The following is a 21,231-nucleotide window of genomic DNA, read 5'->3' on the forward strand; positions in this document are numbered from 1 at the left end:
TGAATGACATGAAGAAGGAAGAAGAGTAGTGTTTAATGGTCCGTCGATGGCGACTTCATTAGAGACGGAGCACATGTTCGGGTTGGGGAAGCTAGCCGTGTCGTACTCAAAGGGACCGTCCCAGCATTTGCTTTAAGCGATTTAGGGAAACTACTAAAAGTCTAACTCTGGATACCGGACGGGGATTTGAACCGCTGCACTCGTGAATATGAGCCCTGTTTGGTAATTGGAGCGTCATTTTGCTCGTTGCGAAGGGCTTAGGAGGATGATTTTACTGGTACATTACGTATTGTTCACGCCACATCTTTGGACACTTTCGGACTACAGGTACAGAAGTGTAAGTTTAGAGTTAGAATATTCAGCTCGGGGATCTTTTTCCGTGTTTTCATCTCAATTTCATTCCGACGACAAATATGAGGAGCGCTCAGTTTTCGTGAGTAGGTATACAAACATCAGCCAAACGACTCTTTCATCATGCAGCGTTGGCAGCTTTCGATAGAAACAAACATTGACCAAAGTCTGATAAGAATAACATAAATAATCAATTATCAGAGCTCAATATAAGCTATTACATACGTAAATAACGTTTCTCCATGCGTCTCTTATCACTGTTTTAATTTTTATTCAGTTTGCGGTGGGATAATCCCTATCGCAAATCCCGTGAGTAAGCCACCTCTAATTTTAATTATTTGCTTCCTGCTTTTAACTGTGCACCGTCTTCAGTTTGTTGCGGAGCTGCTACATTAGTTTCAGCAGCATGATTACTCGATTTATTTACCACGCAGCAGACCTTTTTGTGAAGATGTGATTGTTGTCAAATACGAAATATTCGTGTAACTCTACTGCTGGCAAGAAACTCGTAAATCGCGAAAGGCAAAGGTCCCGAGTTCGAGTCTCGGTCGGGCACACAGTTTTAATCTGCCAGGAAGTTTCATATCAGCGCACACTCCGCTGCAGAGTGAAAATCTCATTCTGGAAACATCCCCCAGGCTGTGGCTAAGCCATGTCTCTGCAGTATCCTTTCTTCAGGAGTGCTAGTTCTGCAAGTTTCGCAGGAGAGCTTCTGTAAAGTTTGGAAGGTAGGAGACGAGATACTGGCAGAAGTAAAGCTGTGAGGACCGAGCGTGAGTCGTGCTTCGGTAGCTCAGATGGTAGAGCACTTGCCCGCGGAAGGCAAAGGTCCCGAGTTCGAGTCTCGGTCGGGCACACAGTTTTAATCTGCCAGGAAGTTTCATATCAGCGCACACTCCGCTGCAGAGTGAAAATCTCAATTACCTACCGGGCGTGCATATCAGAAGTTATTTAGAATTCTGGAAATATCTCGGAATGTTTGGGAATGACACATCATCAGCTGTTTTGTCCATATCTTACAGACTCCTTGGCATGTGAAAAGGAGAGAGGAAGCAATACAATAGAATGAATAAAAGTTTGTAAATAGACTCAAAGAGAGGGAGAGGGAGAGAGAGAGAGAGAGAGAGAGAGAGAGAGAGAGAGAGAGAGAGAGGGACCGATGCACCACGAAGGGCTTATCCGAATGAGACGGAAGTTCGTAGATGTGATGTACATACAAACAAATGATTACAATTTCAGAAAAAACTGGTTGATTTATTTAAGAGAGAGAGCGTTACAAATTGGGAAAGTCAATAACACGTCGATCTACCTCTGACCCTTGTACAAGCAGTTATTCAGCTTGTCATTCATTGATAGGATTTTTTGATGTCCTAAGGGATATCATGCCAAACTCCGTCTAACTGCCGCTTTAGATGGTGAAAATCGCCAGCTGGTTGAAGGGCCCTGCCCATAATCCTTACGTTCTCTGTTGGGAAGAGGTCCGTCGACCCTCCTGGCCAAGGTAGTGTCTGACAAGCAGGAAGACAAACGATGGGAATTCTCGCACTTTGTGAGCGGGCATGCTGAAACGTAACCCGAGGATGGTTTACCAAGAAGGGAACAGAACGGGGCGTAGAGTGTCGTCGACGTACCGCTGTGTTCTGAGGGTGCCGCGGCACACAACCAGAGGGGTCCTACTATGAAAGGAAATACAACTTCAAACCATCCCTCCTTGTTGTCGGCCTTATGGCGGGCGACAGCCATGTTCGTATCCCACCACTGTCCGAGGCGTCTGCAGACACGTCTTCGGTCTGCAACCTCACTGAAAGGAGTAGGATTGTCTTCAGTGATGAGTCCTGCTCCGAAGAAGTGTCTGCAGACGCCTCGGACAGTGGTGGGATACCGACTTGACTGTCGCCCGCCATATGGCCCGAAAACCATGAGTGATGGCTGGGGTGTCATGCCTCTCCACAGCAGGATCCCTTCGGTTGTCATCCGCGGGACCCTTATAGCTCTGCGTCACGCCAACGAAATTCTACGTGCCGTTCTTTTTGCCCTTCGTGACAAGCCAATTTGGGCTTCCATTTCAGCAAGGTAATGCCCGCTCACTCACGGCGTGCGTTTCTACTGCTTATCTTGGTGCTATCCAAGGCGAGCAAGGCCGCAGGATCTCACCCCAATTGAGAAAGTTTGGAGCACTATGGGCGGGCCCTGCAACCAGCTCGGGACTTCAAACGATCTAACTCGCCAACTGGACAGAATTTGGCACGATATCCCTCAGGTGGACATCCAGCAACTCAGTGAGTCAATACCGAGCCGCAAAACTGCTTAAATAAGACGTTATTGACTTACTGAGTTTGTGAAGCCCTTTTCTTGAACTTATCACCCAGTTTTTCTGAGTATGTAATCATTTGTTTATCCGTACATGTACATAACATCTACTGATTTGTGTCCCATTCGGATAATTTCTCGCGGTTCGTAGTTTTTTTATTTGTCTTAAAATGTGCTTACGGTATAAAAGCGGTAATACGAATTGTTTATTACCAAAATGTAGCAAAAATTAGACCATTTCACATTATTTTGGAAAAATATTTTTTGTGGACGGAGGGATATTGATAACGAATAAGAACTGTAAGAAGCATGTACATTATACACTACTGGCCATTAAAATAGGTACACCAAGAAGAAATGCAGATGATAAACGGATATTCATTGGACAAATATATTATACTAGAACTGACATGTGATTACATTTGCACGCAATTTGGATGCATAGATCCTGAGAAATCAGTACCCTGAACAACCACCTCTAGCCGTAATAACGGCCTTGATTCGCCTGGGCAATGAGTCAAACAGAGCTTGGATGGCGTGTACAGGTACAGCTGCCCATGCAGCGTCAACACGATACCACAATTCATCAAGAGTAGTGACTGGCGTTTTGTGACGAGCCAGTTGCTCGGCCACCATTGACCAGACGCTTTCAATTGGTGAGAGATCTGGAGAATGTGCTGGCCAGGGCAGCAGTCGAACATTTTCTGTATCCAGAAAGGCTCCTACAGGACCTGCAACATGCGGTCGTGCATTATCCTGCTGAAATGCAGGGTTTCGCAGGAATCGAATGAAGGGTAGAGCCACGGGTCGTAACACATCTGAAATGTAACGTCCACTGTTCTAAGTGCCATCAATGCGAACAAGAGGTGACCGAGACGTGTAACCGGTGGCACCCCATACCATCGCGCCGAGTAATACGCCAGTATGGCGATGACGACGAATACACGCTTCCAATGTGCGTTCACCGCGATGTCGCCCAACACTGATGCGACCATAATGATGCTGTAAACAGAACCTCGATTCATCCGAAAGCATGACGTTTTGCTATTCGTGCACCCAGGTTCGTCGTTGAGTACACCACCGCAGGCGCTCCTGTCTGTGATGCAGCGTCAAGGGTAACCGCAGCCATGGTCTCCGAGCTGATAATCCATGCTGCTGCAAACGTCGTCGAACTGTTCGCGCAGATGGTTGTTGTCTTGCAAATGTCCCCATCTGCACGATCCGTTACAGCCAGGCGGATAAGATGCCTGTCATCTCGACTGCTAGTGATACGAGGCCGTTTGGATTCCATATTCTGCTAACAGTCATTGGATCTCGACCGACGGGAGCAGCAATGTCGCGATAAGATAAACCGAATCGCGATAGGCTAGAATCCGGAAACGTGATGGTACGCATTTCTCGTCCTTACACGAGGCATCACAACGTTTCACCGGGCAACGTCGGTCAACTGTTGTTTGTTTATGAGAACTTGGTTGGAAACTTTCCTCAAGTCAGCACGTTGTAGGTGTCGCCACCGGCGCCAACCTTGTGTGAATGCTCTGAAAAGCTAATCGTTTGCATATCACAGCATCTTCTTCCTGTCGGTTAAATTTCGCGTCTGTAGCACGTCATGTTCGTGGTGTAGCAATTTTAAAGGCCAGTAGTGTATTTCGAATTAGTTGTAGAAATCCCAAACTGTTTGACCACGTCTCTACGGAAGTTTCTAAGATACCTACAGTCTGTAATTTGACAGCGGAGGCTTTTATGGCCAGTATTTGAAGCAAAGATATTTTTATTATATGGCAGTGAAGCCGCGGTCTGTGACATATTGTGCCTATAAGTTCGTTTCATAACCTTTACTCGTCAGCAAATGCTATAAAGACTCAGATAATAGTTCCCAACTCAGCAAGCCGGGTCATACAAAATATTCGCCTTGCTGAGGTTCTTAGGTTTTGAAACTACAATCTGAGCCTTCGTTGCCACCGATGCTACCTTCAGCATTGAGAGGCGAAACGCTAGGCGAAGAAACATTCCTTAGATCTCGACCTAATGCATGTGCATCTAAAGTCAGCAGGAATATACTTTTTGTGACCGTTTTATTTATTTTTTGAAAATATTATCTCTGTAAGTAGACTTCTCACAGATATGGTTTTGTATCTCATTAATGACTGAAAATGTGTCTGAAAACTTATTTTCTCATTTAAAAAATCTATATAGGTGTAAGGAAAGTTTATACGTTCCAAGGGTGAGTATTTTCGAAGTCGAATTGTAATATATTTGAAGTACCAAACGTGAATGCATCCACTTAATGGATTTTATTGACTGATTAGTTTATAGTTACAGATACTGGGGTTTTTGTTAAATGCATAGAATCTTCTAAACCAAATATTGTAAAAAGTTAATGACAGTCCCTTTACCGTGAACCACCTGCTTATTTCGCTTCGTCAGCGGAAGGTCAGTGCTCCTATGGAAGTGTTTGCCTTGATGGGCGGAAGCTTGCTGAAGGTTAGGGTATTGAACTTGGCCATATTACTTTACAAATTAGTTAATAGGGAGCAGTTCTGCAAATGATTTCTTCCTCTAGTACTCCGGATATCGCTGTGACATGTGTTTCAGAAAAGCTCTGTAAAAATGTAACATTATTATGCATAATGCATGAAAGAGAACGAATTGAGCGGAACAATTCGGCCTTTTCATACGTTCAAAAGAAACGGGCGTCGAAAAAAAGGAAGTATCGTCCGCATACGGGAAAATACCTTAAGGAACGCGGCATTGTGTACGCATTTTTCCGCTGCGTAATGGAGCGCCGGCCATTGCGGCACGTGCGGCAGCTGGGCGCAGCGTGTTGGCCCGAGCGGAGGCAGGTGCTCCGCCGGAAAGCGCCAGGGGGCGACGCAGGCGTCGTGGAACCCGGGTCTTGGCACAGTGTGGTGGCCGAAGTCTTCTGGTATTGACTAAGAAACAATTTTTATTGGCTTGTAAGTCAGGGACCTCTCTTAAACGGACAGATACAATTTCACGTAAGGTACCTGCGAAGAATCTTGTGTAACACATTAAATACTTTAGTTGATTAAACTAAGAAGAAGATAAAAAAAATGAAACTTCCTGGCAGATTAAAACTGTGTGCCGGACCGAGACTCGATCTCGGGACCTTTGCCTTTTGCGGGCAAGTGCTCTACCAACCGAGATACCCAAGCACAACTCACGCCCCGTCCTCACAGCTTCACTTCTGCCAGTACCTCGTCTTCTACCTTCCAAACTTTACAGAAGCTCTTCTGCGAACCTTGCTGAACTAGCACTACTGAAAGAAAGGATATTGTGGAAACATGGCTTAGCCACTGGAGAGCTTCTGTAAAGATTAGAAGGTACTGTGAGGGTTAAGAGTGCACGAAGAATTCAACTGCAACACGCAGAGGAAAGAGCGGATACCTCGCAAGAGTACATTGAAGGCCTCTGCCAAGGGGAGGATTTGTCTGATGAAGTGATAGAAGAAGAAATTGGTACCGATATGGAAGTCAAAGGTGATGCAGGATCAGAGTAGATTTTCAGGGAGATTTGGAAGACTTGCGGTCAAATAAGGCGGGTGAGGTAGCTAACATTCTTTCGGAATTTCTGAAATCGTTGGGGGAAGTGACAGCTAATCGATTACCTGGTTTGTTGAACCTTTAAGCTCGGAAACATACCATCAGACTTCGGGGATAATATGGGAAAAATATGCAGATGCTCCCAACTTAGGCAAGGGAGACAAATGTCAGAACTGTCTCTAAGTTAGCTTCCCATCTCATGTTGCTGATGAATGTAACACGCAGAAAAATCTAAAAGAAGACCCAGGATATGTTAGATAACTGTCAGTTTGACTTTAGGAAAGGTAAAGGTACCGGAGAGGCAATCCTGAGTCCGCGCTTGGTAACGGAGGCAAGGCTTAAGGAAACTCACGACACTTTCAGGGATTGGCGACCTTTAAAAGCGTCCGACAGTGTAAAATGGTGAAAGACGTGCGAAATTCTGGGAAGAATATGTTCAAGCTACAAGGAAAGATGGGTAATACACAATATATACAAGAAGTAAGAGAGAACAATAAGAATGGAAGACCAAAACGAAGTGCTGGGATTAGAAAGGATATAAGACAAGGACGTAGTCTTTCGCCCCTGCTGGTCAGTCCATATATCGAAGAAGCTAAACAAAAATGGAAAGAACTCTCAATAATGGGATTGAACTTCAAGGTGAAATGATATCAGTGATAAGGTTCGCTGATGACGTTACTATCCTAAGTTTCACTGAGGAAGAATTGCAGAACCTGTTGATCGAATGAATACTTGAATAATTGAGTACTGAAAATGGATTGAGGGTAAACTGAAGAAATGTGAAAGTAATAAGGAGCAACCAAAATTGGGAATCACGAAGTAGACGAAGCGAAATAACTTTGCTATCTTGGAAGCAAGCTAGTACATGATGGGTAAAGTAAGGAGACGACATAAAAAGCAGACTGTCACACGTGAAGAAGACATTCCTGGACAAAGGAAGATACCAATCGTATCAGACTTAATTTGAGGAATAAATTTCTGAGATTGCACGTTTGGAGCCTATCGTTGTATGGAAGTGAATCGTGGTCTGTGAAAAAAACCGGAAAAGAAGAGAATCGAAGCGTTTGAGGGATGGTGCTACCGGAGGATACTGAAAAGAAATGAGAAAGTTTCTCTGCAGAATCGGCTATGGGGGGAACAGATTAAAACACTGACAAGAAAGAAGGACAAACTGTTAGGACATGTGTTAAGACATAAGGGAAAGCTTCCAAGGTAGTTGAGGGTGAAAATTGTAGAGGATGGCAGGGGTTGGAATATATACAGCAAATGACTGATGTTGGATGCGAATCCTACTCTGAGATGAAAATTGGGAACAGGAGAGGGTATCGTGGTGCCCAGAAAATAGGTAAAAAAAATTAAGGCCTACCCATGGGCACAGTGGTCGAAATATGCGCATGGCAGTGTCATTGTCTGCTTGTGCGTTGAGGTGATTATTACAGGTGCTAAATAAAGTATAAACACCTACATAATACGGGGTAAGGTCACATTTGGTGTCCAGACCTGCTGAAGCCAGCATATAAATGTTTAATAATGATTAGTATCTTTCGAACCCTTACTGGAACAGAAACTCTTTTTTTTCCTTGAGATATGGTAAAGTGAAATGATGAGAGCTTAATCATTCTTTAATTCTATAGCCGCCTGATTAGGTACTGCATCATGGTGCAGTCCTAGACTAGGAATGATACCAACGTCAATATATCGCCAGCTGAAATGGCTCCATAGATCATACGAATTAAACTTCACTTCAGTGTGACCATAAGTCACCTTATACGGTATATGGCGGAGGGTACTTCTGTTAGCATTATATTTTCCTCCTTCCCTGTTCCATTCGTCAATGCTGCGTGAGAAGAACTACTATCTCTAAACCTCCATATAAGCTCTAATTTCTTGTCATGGTCGTTTCCCTAGACGTATGGGACAGGAAGTAATATTTCCCAACTCTTCTTCGAACTCACGTTCCCAGTGAACCACACTGTAATCCACACTGTCTTCTTGGAATGTTTGCCATGGTCTTGGCTGAGCATTTCGGTCACGCTTTTTCCCTTACTAAATGAATCTGTGTCTTTGCATCTTCTCTGTTTATTTTACTCAATCCTGCATGGTATCGTTCTCAGACTGAGAAGAAAATTCAATTATCGGTCTGACGATGTTTTTGTGAGTTACGTCCTTGGTGGATGAGTGAACTACACACACATTCTGAGCGTTTACCAGCATGCCCAAACATTTTGTGAGCCTTCATACGAGCCATTTTAATGCAGCGTTGTAGAAGTGCGCCGCCCGTTGTGGCCGTGCGGTTCTAGGCGCTTCAGTCTGGAACCGCGTGACTGCTACGGTCGCAGGTTCGAATCCTGCCTCGGGCATGGATGTGTGTGACGTCCTTAGGTTAGTTAGGTTTAAGTAGTACTAAGTTCTAGGGGACTGATGACCACAGATGTTAAGTCCCATAGTGCTCAGAGCCATTTGAACCATTTTTTTTTTTTTGTAGAAGTGCTACGCCTACTCTCTCACTTTGCCAGTAGTTCTACGTTGTCGCTAATTTTCAGTGCGTGGTAAGCTACCGAAATTTCGCTACACATCACAATTCAGTCCATTAAAAATCCCCTCCTTGTTCTTCAAAACGTGCGAGAAATTCTTAGCGTGGCTAGTCTATTTAGCAAGAGATTTCCAGTTCACAATTTCTGACACAGCGTGCTATGTCTAGGACAACCTTATGTGACGGTTTCAGTAAGCATAACGGTCCATGGTTTTCAACAATGTATGTCAACTACGTTGTCATTTTGGACACATGTTTTTAGCATATATGTGTCGCAACTGAATTGTGACGCATTATTGACACATCGGAGGAAAATGATTTTTCCGAGAATAGTGGAAAAATATTTCCTGTTTTATTCCTTGACAGGAAAGCCCCGTCGACACCGACTTCATTAAAAGATAGAGCACTAATTGTCATTGGAATAAGAGAGCAAAAGGAATTGCATTACGTGATATGAAGGAAACAAGGACAAGAGGCTGGTTCAGAAAGCTGTTAAACAAAGAAAACTGTCTTAATTTTTGTTCAGTCATCAGGATGATTTTTTTTTTAACTTGAAGATGAAAATGGAGATGCAAATCATCTGTCATTGTGATTCCTGCATAATACAGGATGTACATAAAGTCCGGGAACACTTTCAATTATTTATTGCACTAGAACTAAACATTGTACAGATGTCATACATATTGCATTCTGAAGAGAAACTCTGAAAGTTTTTTTTCTTTTATATATATATTTTCATCTTCAAGTTAAAAAAAGCATTCGATGTGTGGACCATGAGTGACCCAGCAGAAGTCAATACGGTAATCGAATTCTTGCCATACCCGTCCCAGCATGGCATCGTCGACTGTGGCAGTTGTTGCCGTATTCTCTCCCGGAGCTCTGCTACATCACGTGGCTACATCACGTGATAGAAGCGGTACATACACCCGATCTTTAATGTGACCCACAGAAAAAAGCCACACGGAGTGAGATCTGGTGATCGGGGAGGCCATTTCATGAAACAGCTCGCTCCACAACTGAACTCGGCCATGTTTGCGACTAGCGCTGACTATCGGCAAATTACCGAACTGCGCTGTGGCGGTATACATAAAAAAAACCTTTCAGGTTGTCTCTTCAAAATGACATATACATGATATATGTACAATGTTTGGTTTTTGTGCAATAGATAATTGAAAGTGTTCCCGGACTTTATGTACCGGGTGATCAAAAAGTCAGTAAAAATTTGAAAACTGAATAAATCACGGAATAATGTAGATAGAGAGGTACAAATTGAGACACATGCATGGGATGACATGGGGTTTTATTAGAACAAAAAAAAATACAAACGTTCAAAAAATGTCCGACAGATAGCGCTTCATCTGATCAGAATAGCAATAATTAGCATAACAAAGTAAGACAAAGCAAAGATGATGTTCTGTACAGGAAATGCTCAATATGTCCACCATCATGCCTCAACAATAGCTGTAGTCGAGGAATAATGTTGTGTACAGCACTGTAAAGCATGTCCGGAGTTATGGTGAGCCATTGGCGTCGGATGTTGTCTTTCAGCATCCCTAGAGATGTCGATCGATTATGATACACTGGCCACTTAAGGTAACCTCATAGCCAAAAATCGTACGGACTGAGGTCTGGGGACCTGGAAGCCGAAGCATGACGAAAGTGGCGGCTGAGCACACGATCATCACCAAACGACGCGCGCAAGAGATCTTCCACGCGTCTAGCAATATGGGGTGGTTTTTTTGTTCTAATAAAACCCCTTGTCATTCCAAGCATGTCAGTCAATTTTTACCTCTCTATGTACATTATTCCGTGGTTTATTAAGTTTTCAAATTTATACTGACTTTTTGATCACCCGTTACCCCCTGTATAAGAACGACGAACTCTGAGCCTTTCCGGACAACGAAGTAGTAGTATTAACGTCAATGTTCTTGACTCAGTCCTATCATGAATCTTAAAATCTTACTAAGATGAATATAAAATATTGTTTCTGGATCAGTTTCGTTGCTAGAATAGCTTCTTCCCCCCCCCCCCCCCCCCCCTCAACGGGACGCAGTGAGTAAAGGAGGGCCTTTATATATCCATTGATGAAGACCCAAAGTGTACGGCCAATCGCTTAATATGGCGTTGTTAGACCTTTGTAACGCAAATAGTGACGACTGTACGTGACATGGACTTCACAAGTCCTTAGAAAATTATCGGAGTTCTGTCGCACCAAATGTCTACGCACGAGTGACACAGTTCCCGACGATCTGTGAACTCACATCTTTGTGAGCTCACTATCATGCTTCTGAAACCACTTCAGAATACTTATGGCCTTCTCACACGGACAATTATGGTGCTGGAAGATACCATCGCCCTCGGGGCATGGAAAAATGCAGGTGCGCCGCACTAATATTCGCGTGGTCCGCAGTTGTCTTGGTGCCTTCGAGTATTGTCACAGGCCCCATTGAAGGCAAAGTGAATGTCACTCAGAGCATAATAAAGCACTCAACGGCCTGCGCCCTTGACGCAGTACATGTTTCGAGTAGTCGTTCGTCAGCTTGATGGCCTGTAACAAGAAACGTTATTCTTCCTACCAGGCGAAACATTTCTATTGATCTACGGTCCAGTCTTCTTGATATCGAGCCGTCTTTTATCGTATTTGGGCGAGTCGCTGGGTCAACAGGGAAACTGCAGAGTTCATCTGCTAAGGAGCTCTATATTCAACATTGTACTCCGAATGACTTCAGCCTGCAACATCACTGAACTACGTCGTCAGATCTGTCACAGATCTCTGCCTGTCCTGCTTTACTGTGCGGGCAAACATCCGATCTCCACGTTCTGTATCGAGGATTGGACGTCCAACATATTTTCACCTACTCGTACTCTCGAAAAGCCGACTAGCTTCACCGTTTCCCAGATGTAGGTTCCCAGGCGCCGGTTCATAACAAACTGGCCTTTGTTATAGACGTTTGTGGCAGTGGATTACCTAATTTGCGGCCGGTATTATCACTCGAATGTTTCTCCTTCCTCTCTGTTCCGTTTATACAGTGTGTTCGGAAATTCCCGTTACAAACTTCTAGGACTTGTAGAGCAGAGTGAGTATATAATATTGTCAATAGGAACCCACGTTCGGGAACGTACCGTTTCCGTTCTACGACGGATTCCGTTCAGATGTTCAACTCGGCCACTTCTGCTTGAGGAATTGAACTGGGGTGTGACACAGTACAATTACTAGGTAATAAATCGAAAAGAAACATAACGAAACATAAATGGATGTTTCATTATGTTTAGATCATTTATTTGTATTAACACTTAAATATTATGTTCTGTACATACAGTATGCTGGGTTCTTTTTGTTTTGGAATAATGTAAGCACGTAATGTTTAAGAATTAATGCAAACAAATGTGTTTCCTTTCGAATTTTTACCTAATAATTGTACTGTGTCACGCATAATTCAATTCTTCGAGAATAAGTGGATGAGTTAAACATCGGAACTCAAACTGTCGCGCTACGGTCGCTGGTTTGAACCCTGCCTCGGGCATAGATGTTTGTGATGTCCTTAGGTTGGTTAGGTTTAAGTAGTTCTAAGTTCTAGGGGACTGATGACCTCTGCAGTTAAGTCCCACAGTGCTCAGAGCCATTTGAACCATTTTTTGAAACTGACGTAGAACGGAAACTGTACGTTTCCGGACATGAATTCCTACTCAGAATATTATGTTCCCACTTCCCTCTACGTCCTAGAAGTTTGTAACGGAAATTTGCGAACACTCTGTACTCTTCCCTTAACTCGTCAGTTAGGCGCATCGTCACCACGCGGCATTCAGTGTCGCGGTGAGTAGTGGTTATGGTCTTTGTGTGTGTGTGTGTGTGTGTGTGTGTGTGTGTGTGTGTGTGTGTGTGTGTTGTGTTGTGTGTGTGTGTGTGTGTGTCAGAGATAGAGGAAGAGAGAGAGAAAAGACGCCCGTATTTATTTTATTCCCTCTTTGCTTGCAGATGCTGCAAGTGATAGCGAACTACCGCAACGGCGGCACGGGCCAACTGTCATTCGCCACCGGCTGCATGCTGTTCTTCGGCTCACTGGCGCGCATCTTCACCTCCATCCAGGAGACTGGCGACATCATCCTGGTGGTGACCTACATGAGCGCCTTCAGCGTCAACGCCATGATCTTCGGACAGCTGATCTATTACAACAGGAAATCCCCGAAATCCTCGCCGGCGAAGGGCAAGAAGGGCTCCGCCAAGGAGCAGCGCTCTTCTGGCAAACAGCGCGCCAAGAAGGAGTAAGCTGTCCCTCCCCAGGAGTACATCCGGTTGACTACAGTCCGCGCTCACTCGACACGTCTCTGCACTCTACTTGAAAGCAAACAGGCTCACTTACGTACGGGTTGCATTCCTTTTGTCCTACAATCCGTTAACAACCTGTCGCGGTGTATAGAAAGTTATTTTTAAAAGAACAGAAGAAATGTCACTAATTTCACAACGGCCCTGTACAAGGTTCCAGTACCCAAAAATTTTTCCTTTAGCAAATAATTGCAATTCCGTATCTCCACTACATACAAAGCATTTTCCCATCGTTCGGTTGGAACACAGTCCATGAAGTCACAGTCTCATGATATTGTACCCAGTATAACTATGTTCCAGTGCAAGTCTCCACTTTCCCTAAGTATATCTGAAGTCTTCCTTTAACATCGCCCATTTGTATAAGGACACTAAAAATACCGACAGTTATAAACGTAGAACGTGTGTTGCAATTTTTTGGGTTGAAAACGAAGATTCAACGAGGAAATCGAAACCTTGGTCGAAGAGGTAGTTTTCTCTTGTTTTATCACGAATCAATTCTCATTCGTTTAACAGATCTCAACCGAACTCGTTACGTATTTATTACAATACGAGATTTTTGCAACTCTTTGCCAGAGGCATTAAAATCGTCAAGAAGATGTTGAATTCTGATTCATGTTACTCCTAAATTTTTATTTTACCGAAAATTTTTCTTCTCGAACGAAGGTAGACGTTGTTATGACAGTCAAGCGGCCAATTAGTGAAATGGCAGAGACGACGGGTTACACTACACGCGTTTTTACGCCTGTTGCTTATGCATCACGTTGGGCGCTGGCGCCTGACGTGTCACGTGCGTGCAAGGCACTGTCAGTTCGCAAGACTGGTTTCGTCGACAGACTGTACTTCAACACATTCACTGTACATCAGCAGTATCCTCCACTCTACACTGCATATCATCATAAGTTCCCAGTATTCGAGGGATGTCGGTGGGTTGGTTCATTTAGATTTTATTTATCTATGAGCAACTTTCAAGAGTTTAAATTTTTTTTAAATGCATAATTTTTATTGTGGTTATTATGGCATTTTGTTTGTTTAATTGCAGTTTGTGTAAACTGAATTCGTAGGCATTCCATGAGGTACATAATGAATATCACTGTGTTCTGTCACATTGGAAGTAGAAAGCTGGTACAGACCAATAAATCAGTTCAAAGTTCAAGATCCATCTAATTTCGAATAAAACAATACATGTATAGACACAATAATAATAAATTATATTGTTATCATCTGAATAGTACAACGAAACAAAAAAAGAAGAAACAGGAACTTATGTGGAGCTCGCCATGAGAACTGATAATTTAGTAGATGTTGACCCATTTCATATTACATTATTCCATATTGCTGCTTTTCAAACCTTTTTTTATCAACTTGGTTGAATGTTGAGAAAAATTCTGTATGTACTGTAGTACTGCCAGTTCCCATAGTGTATCATTTCTTCCCATTTTCCTTTTTGACATTTGGAAGACTAACAGTAGATATGCTGCTTGAAGTTCGGCTAACTTGAAATTTTGATTGATATCAGAACTGTTTCGCTTTTCTCTTACACAGAATTCCAATCCTCGGCCTCAGCCACATGGATGTCTGCTTGAGAATAACTTTTCATTGCTTAGTTAGCAGAAAATACACTGACTGACCAGAAGTCATTTGATGGACCTGGGACACGAGTTGGTTGTTAAATGCCGGATCCCACACAGTCCATTCATCTCCATACAGCCCTGGTAAAAATGAGTTACTGATGAATGTGGGTTCAAATCGATGATGATCTGACAAAGCAGACAGTCGATTGCCCACTATCGCTCTGCAGTGGTGGCATAATATCTGTTCATCAGTGACTTGTGTTCGTCCTGTGTAGTGGTTTGTGTGTTGTCTCCGTAGTATTGAAGGCATTTTGGACCTCAAAAACACAGATTTTTGTGTAATCTTAGATGTGATACGACCTACACATCTTGCATTGATTATCATCCCTTGTTCAAAATTGATGAACTCGCAACATGCTGTCTTCTACACTACACAACTGCTCAAGTAACATGTCTACACTCATGTCATACGCCTCAATCAGCTGCAGTTTGTGGATTTTGTATATGGCACATATTCAAATGGGTCAACCCTTCATGGTACTGTTATGTTAGTCGTATGTGGAAATATTCTCACTGATGAGTTACAGTCCACATGAAGTTTGGAGGGGAGGGGCGGACATTTCCTTTCGGTCACCTGGGCATAACCTAAACAAGGAAGAGAATGGAAATGTGTTATGTGAGTCATTTCATAATTATTATGGCTGTATGCAGGATGGGAAATGTAACTTGCACATTCGTTTATTGATGATATTGCTCCTTTACACTGAGACACACCTGCCTGACGTGAACTTCAGTTTGCCTTGCCCTTCTTTGTTCTGTCAGCCTCATAACTATAAATATTTTTCAGTTTATCTATGCTGTTTATCAAGAACAAATGTCAGAACACCTTCACACATTATACAGAGCAGACTTACAACCCAAGTGTTTTGACATTGCCTGTGTCCGTCATCACTCCTTTACATAGTACCCAAACCATTGTGGGAAATGTGACCTTGTTTTGAAGAATCATTTAATTGTTTCTTTTTGTCATTGTGTCTATGTGGGAAACAGTAGTACCAGAATTCTCATAATGGTTGACTAGTTATAGAATTTTTTCTTCTGCAGTCTCAGCTGCACTGTAGGTTTCCCTTGGAATGTTATGCATTCTATTTGTACTAATTACTTGTATTTATAGGGGACTTCATTCTAGCATCTCTTTCCTCATGTTTAAAAGCTAAAGTACTATTGTATTTTGTAATAGATACCCTGTAAGCTTGACAGTAAGTTTTCTAAAGCAATAAAAGCAATATTCTACATCCTATCATTTTGTAAAGTTGGCGCACCTGAATGTACCGTGTTAAGAGTAATAAATCAGTTCCTTTTGTACCTAGAAATTATATAATTTTTGAAGATTCAGTATTTTCATTTAGCACTTCAGTGGGAATTTCATTTGAATATTGTCAATAAGATATTTTAATTTTTCTATGCCTATTAGAGACTGCCACTGTATGCAAACTTTATGTGCTTTCTGTCAGGGACCAACAGTTTCTACAACATTCACATCATTGTGGGAAAGCTTTGCGCTATGGCACCATTTAGTAATGTTGTTCTGTCATTACATTAATTTTCTCACAATAAGGGACATAGTTTTGATTCAGTTACTATTTAACTTTTATGGATAAATGAGAAAAATGAGGACAGTGATTATGTAATAATAGTAACTGTACTTAACAGAGTTTATAATCATAGAGCAACACTTCAATTTACTGTGGTGTTTAACCTTACTTCATTTTATAATAATTAGATCATTCCGTAATTATAGTCAAATATTTTGTATTTAGTTTTTCATGAAAAAAAATGTGCACACACATGCAGCATTTTATTCTGAGGGAGTAGCAACAGTTCTTCAGACTAAAATGTTACTTAATTGATTTAAAAGTTCTTATAGAATAGCAATGAATTTTTTTATCTTTAATAATTCATTTTAACAGAGAGATGTAAAATAATTTAATTTGTGGCTTGGAAACTGTTTCTTTGTATGTAGTTCACTGTCATCACTCTTACAGTCAGTTGGCTAAAAAGTTAACACAGTGTTTTCAAAACTGAAGGTTGTGATTCATTATATTCATCACTGCTCTGAAATGGTGATTCATATGAAGCCAGAATAATAATATCATTGGGCCCATATACAATTTTAGATGTCATCCATGCCATAAGCTGAGGATAGTGATAAATTCCATCTTATGTTTCTCAAGCTCCAAAACTGCCATTTTAATGTTGATTTAGTTTTAAGATCACTACTGTAGCACTTCATTAAATTTGTAGGCATTTCGACTTCAGAAATGGTATCAGTCATTTCAGTTGAGCTTAATTTTCATTTGTTGACAGTACATCACATTATATTTTCACGTTTTTGTCCATTTTTATACTCTCAGAATCCACTGATCAATTATATTCTGTGTACTTTGATTTAAATGTATTTTACAGACAGTAGAAGATACAGAGAATGTGTTGCCTTTATTAGTGCTACTAACTGCCTATCAAATATTTTAAGAAAGATTCTAAATGCACATTCAAAAGCTAGAATATTTATTTTTCTTGTCATGGATTGTGATGAGTCATTTCGCTATAATGTGACTTAATCACAGGTAATAAAAGTTTATTTTGACTTACATTGTGAATGTTTCCCTTCCCTTCCCTGAACTTCCTACCGTGTCTCTCTTCTTAAATTTTGTATTGTCTGCTAATGACAGATCTATTAATTTTATCTCCTGTGCACAGTACTTAAAATGATACATCATCAGTTTATGTTGCCTTGTCAGACTATAAGTAATTGATTTACAATACCTTTGAACCTGAATGTGTAAAGAAAATACCAAAAAAAGCATCAACATCCAGCCTAATGAACACAACAGTGGTTATCATTGGCAATAACACATCATGCATCGGGGCCAGGGAGTAGTCACCGAATTCGATTCTCCAACACCAGTGTTCTATCAAGGTGCTTGTAATTACTATGCTAGCGTGTTCAGAGAGGCCATAGAAATAAAATAAAAATTACAAAAAGAACTGAAATAGAAAATAAGAAGGAGTAAAGGTAGACAACTTGAGGGCCTTAGTGTTAAATAAAGCAAACACACCAACACTTCTGCTGAATATGCTCCACAGAGCACGCTACAACTTCGCTATCTTAGGTTAGCAGGTGGATTACGCCACAAGTCGACCATTGCATGATTACATGTAAACAGTTCAGCAATCTTGGCATGCTAAACAAGTCTGCATTTGAAAATTAACAAATTACCTCTTTATAGTCATTGATTATGTCTCCTGGCATTGGAGATGACAAATTGGGCACAGAAGCATGCCTTAGAACATGGCTCACTGCCTGTACATGTCACCAAGGATATAAGTAATTGGCTACTCTTAATATTCTGTGTTCATCTTAGAAAAAAAATATGCTGTCACTCTCTCTTCCACTGTATCATATGAGGAGTGATATTTGTGTTTACAAGTTTTATAGACGTCACCCTATGGTAACAACTACACAGAACAGCACGAGAAGTAACTGAATAAAAATAATCATTGTTTGAAAATAAAGTATAACTAGATAGATTAAAAAAATCTATTCATCAAGTGACAGTAGTAGAAAACATGTATAAAGGTTACGGAAATGTGCAATCTTTCAGAACCAGTGACCCCTTCTTGTGGCAGAAAGGTACACAGTAAAGGAAGAGGTGTGAAGGAAAAAGATTAGCAAGGTATAGAAAATGGGGAGAGTTGCGGAAAAGTTCAGAACTCTGGGTCAGAGGAGACGTAACAGGACAGGATGAGGACGACCTGAGGTTTTTGGCAACTTCTCCGTAACTCTCCCCATTTCTTAAACCTCGCCACTCTTTTCGCTTCATCCCTCTTACTTTCCCTTCAGTCCTTTGGCCAGAAGAAGGAGCTTGTGGACTTTAATATCCTCTATATGTGTTTTCTCCTGCTGCCCCTTAGTGAGTAGATTTTTCATCTATCCAATTATATTTCAAGAAATAATTGATTATACTAGAGATGTATCATTTAGAGTGGCAGAGTTACTAATAGCCTGTCATATAGAATGTTAACATCTTTCAAAATTCAAAATAAATTTGCTAGTAAGAAGTATTACAAAACTAACCATTGAATATATTGAGAGGCAAAACCACTTCATAGTTCGAGAAGAATTGCTGAAATCAGAAGCTATTAAGTATTTACGTAAACCAAGAGACATGACACTACCGAAATTGCACAGAATCTGTTGAATGTAATTATTGTAAGCTTTAACGAATATTCTTTTTATATAATGAATAGCACCAGGCACAGATCCAGAGGAGTGTGTGTTTGCGGAGGGGGTGGGAGGTCAGAAAAACAAGTAGAAGCATTTCTGTTCTATATAGATTTATTTCCAAAATTGACAAATTTTGGACAATAAAGTGTTAACAAAAACTAGAAATTACAAGATGCGATAGTACTTTACAGTTACTTGCATCAGAGTGTCCACTTGGATAGGTTGGCAGCCTGACTTTCTGCAGACAACTTATGAGCCACGTAAAGGCACACATTCACAGGGTAATTGTACCTGCTGCCAAGAACAACTCCGACACGGTTCTTGAGTCCACAGGTAGAACTGCCAAACCCTTTGGAAATTAAGTAAGGGAAAACAGAGAGGGCAAAGAGACATGTCATTGCAAAAAATATAAATACTGACTTCCCAGACATTAGGGAAATAACTGAAAGAAAATAAAAAGCATTTCCTTCATTTACACACTCACATATGCATACTCTGCAGATTACAATCATAGTGGTTAATAAAATACTGATAGTGATGAGGGCATACCTTGATCTTGTATTGTGCAAATTACGACATAATCAAAATTCTTAGTGTGTTTCCATTATAGTCCTTAAATTAATTACATGATACATTTGCTTCTGAAATTATCGAATGAATACTTTTCAAGTCCCCTATTTCTTTAACCTGCTATTTTTGATGTTGTGCTAAAGCAATGTGCTAGGTAGTGATGTAAGTAAATTATTATTATTATTATTATTATTATTAAAGTCATTGGCATATGTGGCAAGTTTAAAGTGAGTATGAATGATATACATTTACTAGTGAGACAAATTAGCAACGAGAAGAAATGTAAAGTTGGACGAGTTCTGGGAAAATGCAGTGCATCTGTAAGGGCAATGGCATACATGTTGCTTAGTACAACTAATTCTAGAGCACTTTCCCAGTGTCTGGAATCCTTACCAAATTGGAATGACAACATGAATAAAACAAATTCAGAATGCGGTACCAGGATCATAACAGATCGACATAGCCCTTACGAAAGTGTAACAGGAAAGAAGCGTAAATGGGAATCCTTGGGAAGATGACGTAGTTCTCGCGAAAATTTTGTTAGGTAAATGTAGAGAACATGTATTCAAAGAATACTTTCGATATGCTGCGACTATCGTGTTTTTTTTTTTTGTTTGTTTTTGAGCATAAGATAAGAGAGATGAGAATGCTTATGGAGGGATGTACATATGCATCTACAGCTATACCCTACAAGCCACTTTACAGTGTGTAGCGGAGGGTACTTTGTGTACCACTGTCATTTCCTTGATTTCCTGTTCCAGTGACGAATGGTGTGCGAGAAGAGTAGTTGTTGATATGCCTCCGTGTTAACTGGAATCTCTGTAATTTTAACTTCGTGTACCTCCCGCGACATATATCGGCTGACCCTTCTACGAAAGTATGGTATAGACATGTTCCCCTCTCTTGGTTCGGTAATGGAATAGGACAGAAAAGGGGTAACGTACTCTCCAGCATGCACAGTACCGTGGCTTGTGGAGTGTGTATGCGGCATAGAACGTTGATATTGTCTTAAACAATGAGCTACATGTCTGGTCGCTTACTATAAAGATACAGGAGAAAAATGTAGACTGGCTACAATATGCGCTAGAATACGACGACCACCCCATGCTATTCCAGTGCCCCCCCCCGTCCCCCCACTCCCAAAATTTCGGGTAGAAGAGTTCGAAGAATTATAGATCAGACTCGATTTGGATGGTAAACGATGATAGCCTTTATGCAGCAGTAATTCATCCTACACTGCTACTAGAATCTGTCATTACGTTAGTAGTGGAAACATTCCACGCCACATGATTTAAGCCTGGCGCCTCCGGCTGTTGTGGTGGAGCCGTATGTTTCCACAGCGGACGAACTGCAGTTTTGGACATTATTCATTTCTGTTCAGGCTAGCGAGGGCGCCGAATATCTCTCTCGCGTAATTGTGACTCCGCAGCTGCGGAATTGATGGGCGCTGGTGGCGGACCAGCCGATAGATATATCAGAGTTTTAAATCGGATTTACGGCGGCGCGCGGCATACGTCACGAGGCGAGGGCAGCGGATCCGGCCAGCCCTAATTGGCGCGCGCACTTCATTAGGGAGGCCCGACCACAACTCAGCCGCGCCGCTAATTGAATTGTGATTTCGCCGCGGACAGGTCTATTTATACTTGTTACGGGCGCGGGCGCGCACTGCCTGCGTGACAAGCTAGCGCGCTCTCTCGCCCGATTGGCAGTCGCTTCGCTTC

The 21,231-nt window shown here is 41.7% G+C and overlaps 1 protein-coding gene across 1 annotated transcript in view; it reads left to right on the plus strand.

Annotated features, from left to right (window-relative positions):
• The window catches only part of LOC124774926 (mannose-P-dolichol utilization defect 1 protein homolog), a 394,849-nt gene extending 377,546 nt beyond the window's left edge, over window positions 1-17,303 (plus strand). The window contains exon 5 of the mRNA XM_047249607.1: window positions 12,734-17,303. Coding sequence (XP_047105563.1) covers window positions 12,734-13,024 — 291 coding nt within the window. The 3' untranslated portion in view covers window positions 13,025-17,303. The remainder of the gene's footprint in view (window positions 1-12,733) is intronic.
• The last annotated feature ends 3,928 nt before the right edge of the window (window positions 17,304-21,231 follow it).

The sequence above is a fragment of the Schistocerca piceifrons genome, chromosome 2 (assembly GCF_021461385.2).
Source record: "Schistocerca piceifrons isolate TAMUIC-IGC-003096 chromosome 2, iqSchPice1.1, whole genome shotgun sequence".
NCBI lineage: Eukaryota > Metazoa > Arthropoda > Insecta > Orthoptera > Acrididae > Schistocerca > Schistocerca piceifrons.